At 43.4% G+C, this 14,472-nt stretch overlaps 1 protein-coding gene across 9 annotated transcripts in view; it reads right to left on the minus strand.

Moving 5' to 3' along the window:
* Positions 1-14,472, minus strand: part of PXK (PX domain containing serine/threonine kinase like) — a 96,509-nt gene that overhangs the window by 52,420 nt on the left and 29,617 nt on the right. For 8 of the 9 annotated variants that reach the window (XM_008260843.4, XM_051851521.2, XM_051851520.2 and 5 more), the window contains exons 2-3: positions 8,201-8,251; positions 6,314-6,361 (exon numbers count right to left, since the gene is read on the minus strand). In XM_008260843.4, coding sequence (XP_008259065.2) covers positions 6,314-6,361; positions 8,201-8,251 — 99 coding nt within the window. Of the gene's footprint in view, positions 1-6,207; positions 6,362-8,200; positions 8,252-14,472 lie in introns of those variants that run through there. The other variant, XM_017343903.3, reaches the window with a different exon arrangement.

The raw sequence follows: 14,472 nt of genomic DNA on the forward strand, positions 1-14,472 counted from the left end.
ATAAATAAGTCTTAAAAAAAAAAAAAAATCCCCATCAGGGCCGGCACTCTGGCACAGTGGGTTAACACCCTGGCCTGAGGAGCTGGCATCTCATATGGGCGCCGGTTTGAGACCCGGCTGCTCCACTTCCAATCCGGCTCTCTGTTATGGCCTGGGAAAGCAGTGGAAGACAGCTCAAGTCCTTGGACCACTGCACCAGTGTGGGAAACCCGAAGGAAGCTACTCTCTCCTGGCTTCGGATAAGCGAAGCTCCAGCCATTGCAGCCAATTGGGGAGTGAGCCATCAGATGGAAGACCTCTCTTTCTCTCTCTGCCTCTCCTCTCTCTGTGTAACTCTGACTTTCAAATAAATAAATCTTAAAAAAAAAAAAAATCCCCATCAACCACTTAACAGCAGCTACCTCTGGGAGCATGATGGTAAATTAATTTTTATTTCTCAAGGCCAGTGTTGTGGCGCAACAGGTAAATGCTGCCATTTGCATTGCCAGCATCCCATATGGGTGCCAGTTCGAGTCCTGGCTGTTCCAATTCCAATCCAGCTCTCTGCTATGGCCTGGGAAAGCAGTAAGAGATGGCCCAAGTCCTTAGGCCTCTGCACCCACATGGGAGACATGGAAAAAGCCTTTGGCTCCTGGCTTCAGATCGGCGCAGCTCTGGGCATTTGGCCATCTGGGGAGTGAACCAGCAGATGGAAGACCTCTCTCTCTCTCTCCCTCTCTCTCTCTCTCTTCCTCTACCTCTTTGTAACTCTGCCTTTCAAACAAATAATCTTTAAAAAAATTATTTCTCCTCTATGAAATAGTTATAATGCTCTTTAAAATGCTTTTTAAATTAAAAATGAAAGAAAATCCTTTTTTGCTTATCAATCTGTTTATGCAGCAAGTATAAAAACATCAGCATCAGACTGAACTGAATCCCACATCACTCAGAAGGGAGAGTGATGTCTGACATCATCATATTTAATTCCAATATTTTGGCTGTTTTTTTCATTTACAATGGTCACGAGAGAGTAAATTTGATAAAGTATCTGTTTTGAGTTTTGTGGGCCACCAAGCTTCAACCAGTCCATATTTTTCAAAAAAGATTTTTTATTTGAAAGGCAGAAATATGGGGGGGAGGGCAGGGAGAGAAAAAGAGAGATCTGCCATCTGCTGGTCCACTCCCCGAATGGCCGCAATGGCCAGGGCTGAGCCAGACTGAAGCCAGGAGCCAGGAGCTTCTTCCAGGTCCCCCAAATGGGTGGCAGGGGCCCAAGGACTTGGGCCATCCTCCAATGCTTTTCCCAGGTGCATCAGCAGAAACCTGGATTGAAAGTAGAGCACCCAGGACTTGAACTGGTGCCCATATGGGATGCTGGCACTATAGGCAGAGGCTTAGCCTTCTATGTCATAGAGCCAGCCCACGACCAATCCATTTTTTCAAGTTTAATTTCACTGTAGGAAAACACATTGATCTGCTCAGATATCCCATCAGTTCTTAGAAATCATCAGGTGAGGGATGGACACTGTGGCACTATCCCCTGCTCCCCCCCCGCCCTGCCCCGGATGCCTGTAATCCTCAGTGGAGTGCCTAGCGTCCAGTCCTTCCTCTGTTCCTACTTCTGATCCAACTTCCTACTCATGTACCTGAGAGGTAGCAGATGATGGCTCAAGTACTAAGACCCTGCCACCATTGTAGGGTGCCCTGTTGTCATGGGCATTTGCGGAATAAACCAACAAACGGGAAACCTCTGTCTTTCTCTGTCTCTCTCTCTGTCACTCTGCCTTTCAAATAAAAATGAATAAAGAAACACTTAGAAAAAATAAATACAAATATCAGATGAAGCAAAGAGTTCTCTGACCAACAGCTGCATGTCAGATAGACTGCAGGTAGTTTTACTGCTCTAGTTTAAGGTCTCATAAGTGTTCTAAAAGTACTAACATTATGCAATGGGTGTTATTTTTAAAACTTTCCTTTTAACAAAGATCAGCATTCAGGAGATATTTATTTCTCTTTCAGTTTTCTCCTAGAAGATCTAAAATGGGTACCAATCACAGGATACAAAATAGAACTCCATGACTAAATAGAAAGGAGGGAAGAAGAACCCTAGCACATAGGGTGATGAATTCAGCAAGCTTCTGATTTCCTAGATACCTCCACAACCCACGGCTCCAAGCCAGGGCCACTATCACCTCACTTCCACTACCTTTGCTCTTGAATGTGCCCCACGGATTCCCTGATTGGGTCCTATAAGAGAAAGCAAGACACCAGCAGAGAATAACGAATGTGCAGGGGAAGCGTGAATGGGCGATGATCCCCAAGTGAGGTCTGCAGTCTCTAACCTGCTATGCTGCCCTGGAGAGCCTCTAAATTACAAGACAAACTGCATCACAGTTTCAAGAGAATCAGCTTTGATGTGGAGTAGAAAACCTTTCTTTTTTTAAAAAAAAATGTTTATTTTATTTGTATATATATTTTTTGACAGGCAAAGTGGATAGTGAGAGAGAGAGACAGAGAGAAAGGTCTTCCTTTTGCCGTTGGTTCACCCTGCAATGGCTGCCACAGCTGGCGCACTGCGGCCGGCGCACTGTGCTGATCCGAAGGCAGGAGCCAGGTGCTTTTCCTGGTCTCCCATGGGGTGCAGGGCCCAAGCACCTGGGCCATCCTCCACTGCACTCCCTGGCCACAGCAGAGAGCTGGCCTGGAAGAGGGGGCAACCAGGACAAGAATCCGGCGCCCCAACCAGGACTAGAACCCCGAGTGCCGGCGCCGCTAGGTGGAGGATTAGCCTATTGAGGTGCGGCGCCGCCCTGAGAAAACCTTTCAATGCAACCTGTTCACTCCTTCTTACTAACTTCCTCCCTAAGATCTTAATGACCTGCAAGTTACCTTCCAACGTCTTCTAGACAGCTCTCAATAAACCCTTAACTTGCCTCAGTTTTCTTCCAATGTATAGTAAAGTCTCTCCAAGGTCAACCATGGACAGTAAAACATGAATCACAAAACATTTGTGCTGTAAGAGATCTCGAAGTCTCCTGGTTCATCTCTTCCTTACAGAGAGGAAGAAATGACTGACCCAAGGTTGGCCCTACCTAAGAGCCCAAGTGCCTCCCTCTCTGCTCACTTTCCATCATTTCAACCACCTGCTTCTTTCTCCTCATTGTATGCTGTCTCCCTAAATGATCACTAATTTGTTGCTGAATTTACAATATGATGTTGATTTTTCATAGTTCTTACCACAAAATATGCCTGCACTGGAAAGTTTGATATACACAGCTTTTTTCCTATGTTTCTACTTATCTAGCTTACATGGGCTTATTTGTACATAACTTGGAAAGTATAGAACAGTATAAAGAAGCACAAAAAAACACAGCCCATAATCCCACCACCTGGAGATTGTCACTGTTCACATTTTGGCAAACTGCATTACAATTTTTTCCCTAAACATTTTGGATGGTTGTATTAGACTGCATGATAATTCTGCACTATGCTTCCTTCCCCTCTGTCCCCAAATGGGGCATGTTCCCGTTGGACTCAGACAACTCTGCATACATGTATTATATTTCTCTTTTTCAGCAGGAACTCATTTGTCTGTCAAAAGGGTAATCAGACACTGAAGATCATGGTCACAGTTTCATTCTGTGGTTTTGGAGTCTTTTTGGGTCTGCTTTATAGAGGTTGTTTTGAAATTATTTTCTTGCCAAAAAGCTGTGTGTACTTTCTTCTGTTTGTTTACTTGGATCCAGAAAAACCTCCCACTGAAGTGATGTCTGGCCATATTCTGCCCAACACAAGCCAACATCAATACATGCGGATATTTGCATTTGAAATAAGATACACATGGCAAGTGCCCATTTTAAAAGGGAAAATTACACTGCGGCAAAAATAAAACTCTATTATATTAAAAAGGCCATCACTGAATAGTCACAGAGATTCAACCATGTATCCCCAAAGAAATATCAAGTGGGAGCTAAAACCTTTCATCCCTGGGCTGGCCATGTGGTATAGCGGGCTAAGCATCTGCCTCAAGCACTGGCATCCCATCTGGGCGCCGTTTCAAGTCCCAGCTGCTCCATTTCCGATCCAGCTCTCTGATAAGGCCTGGGAGAGCAGTGGAAGATGGCTCAGGTCCTTTGGCCCCTGCACCCGCATAAGGAACTGGAAAGAAGCTCCTGGCTTCAGATTGGCTCAGCTCTAGTCGTTGCAGCCATTTGGGGAGTGAACCAGCGGATGAAAGACCTTTCTCTCTGCCTCTGCCTCTCTGTAACTTTGCCTTTCAAATCAATAAATAAATCTTAAAAAAAAAAAAAAAAAAAAAACCTTCTCCCCACTCCTACTGTAAGGAGCTGGGCCTAGGCAACTGCAATTTCAGACATGTTTCTTCCTAGAGTCTGACTCAGCTCTGCCTGGTTGGCTTGTACATAAAGGTGGGCACACAGTAGGCCCAGTGTTAACTTCCAGGTGCTCAAACCACCATACAAACATTACATGGGCCACTGCATGGGGAGAGGGGCGCAATGTGAGGAGAAAATCCATTGCTGGAATAAACCGTACACGGTCCCTCATCTCAGCATCATCACAGGGTTAGCTTCAATCTAGGCACAAACAACAGGCTATTAACATTTACAAGTGAACCCAGTTAAATCCATCAGCGAGGACAATTTGATCTTTGCAAATATTCTGGAGATTTTAAATTGGTCATATTAAAATTAAAATATGAAAAGGGAGCAGATATTGTGACACAGCAGTTTAGGTCACTACTTGGAACATCTATATCCCATGGCCTACTCCATTTGCAATCCAAGTACTTGGGTCCTTGCCACCCATGTGGAAGACCTGGATGGAGTTCCTAGATGCTAGCTTCAGTCTGGCCCAGACCTGATTGTTGTGGCCATTTGGGGCATGAACCAGTGGATGGAAGATAGGTCTCTTTCTCTCTTTGTCATAACTTTGAAATAAATAAGCAAACCTTTAAAAAAAATAGTAAGATAAGACACCATGTGTCAAATGCATGGCAAATGCGGCAACTACAGAGATCTGCAGATACTTGAACCAATCCTTTCCAAAGAAAAACAGGAATTCATGCTTCCAGCAGTATTGTCAACAATGTGAAGAAAGTCTGGGCTCTAAAAATGCTGTTATCTCAAGTCTGATCACTAAAATGTGGTCTTCGGAAGGAATGAAAACATTGTGCTCCCAGCAGTACGCTGACCTTGGTGGAGCAGATCAGAGGTCACTCTGAAGAATGGAAGATGGCTAGCTCGCCCACGACGGGCTGCAGCAGGAAAGGGTTTTAGGTCACCACAGCAATCCAAAGTATGACACAGTTCACTGCACTAGCAGGCCAGTCCGCCAGGTGAAGACCTGGGTGGTGCCACAGCACTTGCAGCATGGCTACGGCCCTCAAGGACCCTCCATTACCAGCACTGGCTGCCTCCAAAGATTTTGCAGCTCATCTTGCTTTCCCTTGTGGCCGAGTCAGGAACATTTAAACTAAAGGGGCCTAGAAAAACATATGAGGGGCTGGCACTATGGCGCGGCGGGTAAAGCTGCCGCCTGCAGTGCCAGCATCCCATAAGGGCACCCGTACGAGTCCTGGTTGCTCCACTTCCGATCTAGCTCTTTGTTATGGCCTGGGAAAGCAGCAGAAGATGGCCCAAGTCCTTGGGCCCCTGCACCCACGTGGGAGACCCAGAAGAAGCTCCTGGCTCCTGGCTTCGGACTGGCTCAGCTCCAGTTTTTGCAGGCACTCGGGGAGTGAACCAGCAGATAGAAGACCTCTATCTTTTCTGTCTCTGCCTCTGCCTCTCTGTAACCCTGTCTTTCAAATAAATAAGTAAATCTTTAAAAGAAAGAAAAACATATGAAGGGGCTTCAAAAAATTCACAGAAAACGCACATTATCCTTCACTCAAATTTTCCGTGAACTTTTTGAAGACTCCTCATAGTCAAAGGACAAAGTTAAACCGCAAAGGCTGAGTCTCTACTGTTGCTATTGAACACTGATGTGCACTGCCAAGCAGGCGGTGAGTTCAGTGGACAGCCTGAGAATCTCGCTCAACCTTTCCGAAGCAGTGAAAAGGACAGGCTCCGTCAGCATCGCGGGATTGCTGCAGGGGCACACTGACGCAAGGGACTCAGCTGCAAGATGGTTTATTAATTACACGTCACATGTTCACTCGCAAAAGCTTAATTTTAGAGTCATACATCATCTGTTTAAAGTACAAACCCATCTCCTTTGCCAGGGAAATTGGCTAGTTTCTGGTTTCTGACTCTGCTGTTCCCAAGGCATCCGAAGCAATTACTGTGAGCCGCCAGCGTTTCAAGGCATTTACCTGCAAGCTGTTGTTCAGCAAATCAAAGTCGCTGTATCTTCTAACAATCTGTAAGAGACAAGACGGTGCTATTTCGAGTCGTCAAAGACAATCGCTCTCCATTTCCTTCTTTGCTGGCCTTCCAGAGGCCAAGCACTCATGTGCAGGGTAGGAGGGCTCAGATGCAGCGCTCACCTTGTTTAACAGGTTCACGACAGCCCTAGCAGTATCCCAAAGCGGGCTGGACTATGAGAAACTGGTAATGCCAGCCAAAATCTCCAGACACAAACTGGTTCTAGAAGAATATTACTTTTCAGGACAAACAGCCCTTTGTCTTATCTTTCTTATTAACTAGGTGCCTGGAACAATGCATTATTATGATATACCAAAAAAAGTTTACTGAGCATGGAATCAAACAACGGAGGGAGTTTTGAGGCAAGTTTCTCCTCATCCTGGATGCAATTCCCTCCCATGGAGATCCCACCACCCTGAGGCCTGGAATAGGCCAGCACGCAGGGCTGCCACACCTGCACCTGACTGCCCAGGCTTCCTCCCTCCCACCATCACTGTCTACACATTCTTTCTTAGTTGTATTTATACCAGGGATTCTGCCACAGCCGGATTCTTCTAGCTGTTCACATGCAGGGCAAGCACATTACTTTGCTTTAGAGCAGTTTGACTTTAACCTTCATCAGTGATTCTCAGAAGTTACTGTGCAGGAGAATTAGCTGGAGGTCACCCAGGACCCCACCCATGGAGCAGCTCAGCAGGTCTAGTGGGGCCCAAGAGCCTGCATTTTTGTCAAGCGCCCTCAGGTTCCTAAAGCAGTTTCTGGACTTAGAAAACTGCCCCAAGGGTTGATTTTTCTGGCAAGACACTGCAGTTGGTCTTGATAGCCAAGCACACACCAAAAAGCCTAAACATAAAGCCTTGCCTCATAAGAAAGAAGCAGCTAAAAGGTATACATAGTGGTTAACCATGAACATTTGAATTCCATTCCTGTCCTACCAGTGACCTAGCTGTGACCTCAGACAAGTCAGTTAACTTCTCTGATGTAAAATGGGGATAAAATGACAGCATGGCACTGGTTTTCAAGGGTCAAAATGGATTAATGTGCTTGAGTCAATGCTGAACACTTGGTAAGTACTCCAGAGAGGTTCAACGTAAGTATTCAAACAAAAAGCAGTATGAAGTTTCCCACAAAGAAAATACCAAGTGTGGGCCACTGTGGCTAGAGACTGCTTAAGGGGGGAGGTAAGGTTCAAGTTGGGCCCTGAAGGGTAAGACAAAACTTCGGAAGGGGGAGGGGGTGGTGATTTTAACAGCTAAACCTGGAAAGAAATGGCCCCCACACAGAATTCAGTTACCCTCTGTAAGTCGGGGGGGGGGGGGCAGGGGGAGGCCCTCTATCTAGACCTTACTGCGATATTTTCTCTCTGAGGCTACGGAGGAAAGCAGAGCCTGAGGCCCCCGGAAGCCCCTCTAGAGAGACAGTGAGGGAGCTAGCACTAGAAGTTGCCCAGGAGTGGACTTGAGTGTCCATGAAATGTAGTGTCCCAAACTGTACAGTGTCCGGGACAGTGTCTTACCTCTACCTGTCGGGTTGAAATCTAAGTTCATCCACTTGTACTATAGCTATGGGGAAGGAGGCTCCAGGTCCTGCGTGCTCTGGGTTAAGCTGGAGAACAGATTCCTCCTCGTAACATCATATATAACTTACCTAAACAACTAGGAAAAGTTTTAAAGTCTTATAATACTTGTCTTAAAGCTAAAAATGTATAGCTAAAAGAAACACAATTATATTTATTCATATTCTCTGAATTTTCCAGATTTTTAGATGCCCTAAGCCAGGGTTTTGGTCACAGATTAAACATTTTTCTAACAACAACAACAACAAAAAATGCTTACCTGCCAGCTGTTTTCTACAGAAATTCCTCTTTGTACTCGAATGATATATTCCTAAAAAAAAGAGGGAAGCGGGAGAGCCTCAGTTATAAAAATAGAGAATGAGGGGCCAGTGCTGTGGCATAGCAGGTAAAGCCTCCACCTGCAATGCCGGCATTCCATGTGGGTGCCAGTTCAAGTCCTGGCTGCTCCATTTCTGATCCAGCTCTCTGCTATGGCCTGGGAAAGTAGTAGAGGATGGCCCAAGCCCTTGGGCCCCTGCACCCACATGGGAGACCCAGAGAACAGGAGCTCCTGGCTCCTGGCTTTGGACCGGTGTAGCTGCAGCCATTGCAGCATTTTGGGGAGTGAACCAGCAGATGAAAGACCTCTGGCTCTTTCTCTGCCTCTGCCTCTCTGTAATTCTGCCTTTCAAATAAATAAATAAATCTTTTAAAAAACAGAGAATAAAATATAAGTAAAATTATCAGATAAAGTAGACTTCAGAGAAAATAAAGTTATAGACTGATGCATTTCTGGCATCAAGCATTTCAGATAAGGGACACTCAACCTGTACTTGGAATATATCATAAAGACAAAAAGGGTAACACACTAGGAAGACATAGCAATCTTAAATATGCATGTACCAAACAATGAAACTATGAAATATGTAAAGCAAAAGCTTACAGAACTGAACAAAGAAACAGACAAATTCGCAGTTACAGTTGGAAACTCCAACATCCCTCTCTCAGTAATTGATACACCTAAACAGAAAAGCAGGGAGGAAGAATTCAGTAATATCATCAGCCAACAGAACTAATTAACATTTACAGAGCACTCCATCCAATAACAGAAAAACACACATTCTTTACAAGTGACCATGCAACACAAACCAGTGCAGACCATATCCTGAGCCATAAAGCAAACCTCAACAAATTTAAAAGAAATGAAAATATATGAGCAAGAAATTAATAACACAAAGATAACAGGAAAACTAAATTACACACTTGTAAATACTCCATGAACCAAAGACGAAATATCAAGGAAAATTATAAAAATAACGATACATTGAACTGAAAGAAGACAGCGCTGGGGTTCAGAACCTGATACCCAGGAGCATGAAGCCATGGCATGCTGGACACTCTGAAGGGAAGGAAGGAGCTCAGAAGAAAGATCTTTCTGGATTTTCCCTGCCCTTCTTTCTCTGCCCCAGGCAGGCTACAGAAACTAGGATTCCTTTTCTTCAAGGATGGTCACAGACCAGAGTCCCTTTCTTCCAAAGCCAGTCATAAAACCTGGAAATAAATACTACCTTAACCTTCCCCCTGGCTTTCTGCCTAAGAACTGTCCATCAAGAAGTTCTCTGATGTACCTTGTCTGTCAGAGGCCACAAGAACCTCATTCCCGAAGGGCTCCTGCCCTACACTTAGGGGGAAGGAGCACCACGCAGAGAATATGAGGGAAGTGAACACACAGGCCATGGCCTTGCTGAGTTCTGCATCAGTCTTTTATCCTTAGATCATACCAACCATACTTCAATGGGGCTGTTCATTCTTTATCAAACCTGAGCATAGAAACAGACAGTCTTCCCTGAGTTTTGGGGTCTTCATGTCTGAAGTTCCCCATTGCATATAAAACTTGGATTAAACATGCTTTTCTCCTGTCCATCGGTCTTTGCTGGCTTTTATTTCTAGCCAGCAAAGTTCAACTTTGTGAACTAAAGTCGTGCTGACAGCACTAAATGGCTTTTATTAAAAAGGAGAAGAACATCAAAGAAATCATCGAAGCTCACTCTCTCAAGGACCTAGAAGAAGAGTGTAATAAACCTAAAGGCATAAGAAGGAAGGACACAGATTCAGATAAAAGCAGAAATTGATAAAGTTGAAAACTTTTGAGAAAAAAAAAATCATGAAATGAAAAGCCAATTCTTAGAAAAGAACAATAAAATGGGCTGACCTCTAGCAAAACTAGTGGGAGAGAGAGAAAACACACAAATTACCAGCATCAGGAACAAAATGGTATTGCTACAGACTCTTCAGATACCACAAGGTAAGGGAGTGCTATGAACAAATCTTACCTACATAAATTTAACAACAGAGATGGACCACTTCCTCACAATACTTCAGTACCACAGCCCAGCCACTACAAAATAAATAATTTGACTATTTTTATAACTATTAAAACACTGAAATCACAGGATGGTATTGTGGTTCAGTGGGCTAAGTTGCCACCTATGATGCCAACATCCCCTGTGAGCATCAGTTCGAGTCCCAGCTGTTCTGCTTCCAATCCAGCTCCCTGCTAATGCACCTGGGAAAGCAGAAAACGGGCCAAATACCTGAGCTCCTGCCACCCACATGGGAGATCTGGATAAGAGTTCCAGGCTCCTGGTTTCAGCCAGGCTCAGCCCTAGATATTGTGGTCTTTTGGGGAGTGAACCAGCAATTGGGAGATATTTCTCTCTGTAACTCTGCCTTTAAATTAAATAAACAGATCTTTTAAAAAACTGAATTCATGGGGATGGGGCTATGGCTAGTAGGTTAAGCCTCCACCTGCAGCACCGGTATCCCACAGAAGCACTGGTTCAAGTCCCAGCAGCTCCACTTCCAATCCAGCTCCCTGCTAATGGCCTGGGAAAGCAGTGGAAGATGGCCCAAGTGCTTGAGCCCCTGCACTCATGTGGGAGAGCTGGAAGAAACTCCTGGCTCTTGGCTTTGGATTGGCCCAGCTCTGCTGTTGCAGCCATTTGGGCAGTAAAACCACCAGATGGAAGATATCTCTCTCTCTCTCTCTCTCTCTCTCTCTCTCATTCATTCTGCTTCTCAAATGAATGAATAAATCTTTTTTTTATTTAATAAATATAAATTTCCAAAGTACAGTTAATGGATTACAATGGCTATGAATAAATCTTTAAAAAACTGAATTCAATACTTGATAATTGCCAAAAAAAAAAAAAGAAAGAAAAAAAAGGAACATCCAGGCCCAAAGATTTCACTATAGAATTCTATCAAACGTAAAGAATAACACTAATTCTACACAAACTCTTCTAGAAAATAGAAAAGGAAGGAACACTTCTCAATTTGTTTGATGAAGCAAGTATTAACCTTACACAAAAACCAAAGACAGCACAAAAAAAGAGAACTACAAACCAACCTCATTCGTGAATTCATGAGTACAGTCTTGAAGATCGTTTCCAAAACAATTAGCAAACCATATTCAGCAACATAAAAAAAAAAAAAAAAAAAAAGCAGCATACACCATGACCAAGTGGGGCTTACTCCTATAATGTAAGGCCAGTTTATTACTCAAAAATCAACCAGTGTTGGGGCAAGCATTGGAGAAGAGCAGAAGTTCAAGTCCTGGCTGCTCCACTTCCAACCTAGCTCCCTAATGTTCCTGGGAGGCCGCAGAGGATGGCCCAAGTGCTTGGGTCTCTGTCACTCCTATGAGGGACAGAGATGGTGTTCTAGGCTTCTGGCTTCAGCGTGGCCCACTCCCAGCTGTTGTGGGATTTGGGAAATGAACAAGCAGATGGAAGATCTCTTGTTCTCTCTCTCTTTTTGCTCACTCTCTGTCTCCCTCTCTCTTGGTCACTCTGCCTTTCAAATAAGTAAATAAATCTCTTTTTTAAAAAACCAATCAATATAATCTACCATACTTACAAGCTAAGGAAGAAAAATCACATAGTTACATAAAAATATTCAGAAAGCATTTGACAAAATACCCTTTCATAATAAAATCTTTCAGAAAAATAGCAATAGAAGGGAACCTCCTCAAGCTGATAGAAAGCTTCTACAAAAGTCCTATAGCTGAAATACTTAATGGTAAAAGACCTAATATATTTCCCTAAATCAGAAATAACACAAAGATGTCCATCTCATTACTTTTATTTGCCATAGTATTAGAAAGTCTAGTCAATGCAATAAAGCTAGAAAAAAGAAATGAAAGGTATACAGATCAAAAGAAAGAAAACTATTCTTACTGTGGCTGACAAAGTCAATGTAGAAAACACCAAGGGATGTAAAAACACTATAACTAATAAATAAGCTTGACAAGGTGATAGGATATAAGGTAAATATGCAAATATCAATAGTACATCTGATAGGGCGAGGCAAGAAGCTAATGGGAGAAAAGGAGCTGAGAGACTTCCAGGAGTCTCCTTGCTGCAGCCATGTACCACTAAAAACTCCACCCTCTTGTGTGCTAACTCAGCACACCCACTTCCCCATCATGCACCTAAGCCTCAATCTCCCATTCTGCACAAGACAATCAAGTGGTGGATGGTACGCTGAGCTCTATATGGAGGCACCCTGAAACCTTCCCAGAGATCACCAAGCACTGAACCCTGCCCAAACTCCACTCTATCCATATATTCAGTTAGGGTACCACATATCACCTAATAAAGGGGTTACTGAACTTGGGTGGGGGCAACTCTCCCTCAGGAAGTTGCCTGCAGTCAATGTCTGAGTGCGTACTTTTTCTTTAAACTCTTGTAACAAATTCTACTCTCATTCTTTTTTAAAAGATTTATTTATTTATTAGAGAGGGAGAGGCAGAGAGAGAGAGGAAAAAAAAAGTCTTCCATCTGCTGGTTCACTCCCCAAATGGCCACAACTGCTGGAGCTGGGCTGATGTGAGACCAGTAGCCAGGAGCTTCTTTCCTGTCTCCAACGCATGGCTTGGGCCATCTTCTACTTCCCAAGCCGTGGCAGAGCTGCTGTCATTCTTATGCTTTAATCTATGTCTCTGCTTTGAGTTCATCTATCATTCTAAGACAAGAACATGGAATAAATCCAGCTGTGCATCCCATGCCACAGCATATTTTATACACTAACAAGAACACAAAGACACTGAAAACAAAAACCCATTAGGTGTAAATCTAAAACATACCTAGGACTGTATATTAGAAACCACAAAACATCAATGAAAGAAATCAAAGATCTAAAAAAAATCATCAAAATTTAAAACTATTGTTCTACAAAAAAACAAACCTAACAACAAATAAAATACAATCTAATTAGAAAATGGCCAAAGTCTGGAAAGATGTTTCACTGAAGAGGATATACAGCTAGCACATAAACAATGAGATAACCATCATATCTCTTTCAGAATGGCTGAAATAAAACAGTGCTAATATTGAATGCTGAATACAGAGAAACTGGGCCACTCTTACAGTGCCTATGGAAGTGTGAAACAGGACAGACACTTTGAAACAGACTGGTAGTATTTTAAGAACTTGTATGCAGTTACCATACACTCCAGCTCCTTAACTCCTGTGCGTTTATTCCAAAGAAATGAAAACTTCTGTCCATCAGACCTGTGAATGTTCATGGCAGCTTTTTTAGATTCTACCATGGCACACAACTCAGAAAAAGAAAAAAGGAATGAACTATAGACACATACAACTTGTGTGAATCTACAGAGAATTCCACTGAGTGAAAAAAACCCAATCCTAAAAGGTTATACATTGTATGGTTCTATTTATAGAAATTCTTTAAATGACAAAATTACAGAGATGGAGAAGAGATTAATGGTTGTGTGTAGTTAAGGCTAAGGTGGTAGGATGGCTGTGGGAGGGAACTGGGTGCGGCTACAGAAGGGAACAGTGGGGGATGCTTGTTCTGATGGAAAGTCTACATCTTGACTGTATTAACATCAGGGTCCTTATTATGATGTCATACTATAGTTCTGCAAGTAAAGTTTTGCAGTAAAGGCTACAAGGGAATCTCCCTACTTTTTTATAACTGCAGGTGGATCCACAGTTATCTCAAATGAAAAGTTTAAGAAAATAAAATATAGGCATTCAAAAGTAGGTGTGGTAGCAGTGAAAAGACTATGATTCACGAATTTTAGTGTTTAAGGTTGGTATTTTATACACACACTCAGGTATATGATTAAGAAAACAAGCAAAGATGGACTATAGATGGTCTGATGAGATTTCCCAAAGAAATCAAAACCAGTGATTTCCTAAACCAGCCTGGCAATAAAAGTCACCCGACGTGGCAGGGCTGAGGCAGCAGCTGGTGCTTAAAGATACATATTCCTGAGGCAATCATTTGATATAGGGGTTAAGATGCCACTTTGGACGGAGGTATCTCATGTCAGAGTGACTGGGCTTGAATCCCCAGTCTGCTGTAGATTCCAGCTTTCTGCTAATGCTCACCCTGTGAGGCAGCAGGTGATGGTTCAAGTAGTTAGGTCCCTGTCAGCCATGTGGGAGACCTGGATGAGGTTTCAGTCTTTGGTGTGGCCCAGTTTCAGACATTTGGGGAGTGAACCAGCAGATGGGAGTGTAT

The sequence above is a fragment of the Oryctolagus cuniculus genome, chromosome 10 (assembly GCF_964237555.1).
Source record: "Oryctolagus cuniculus chromosome 10, mOryCun1.1, whole genome shotgun sequence".
Lineage (NCBI taxonomy): Eukaryota > Metazoa > Chordata > Mammalia > Lagomorpha > Leporidae > Oryctolagus > Oryctolagus cuniculus.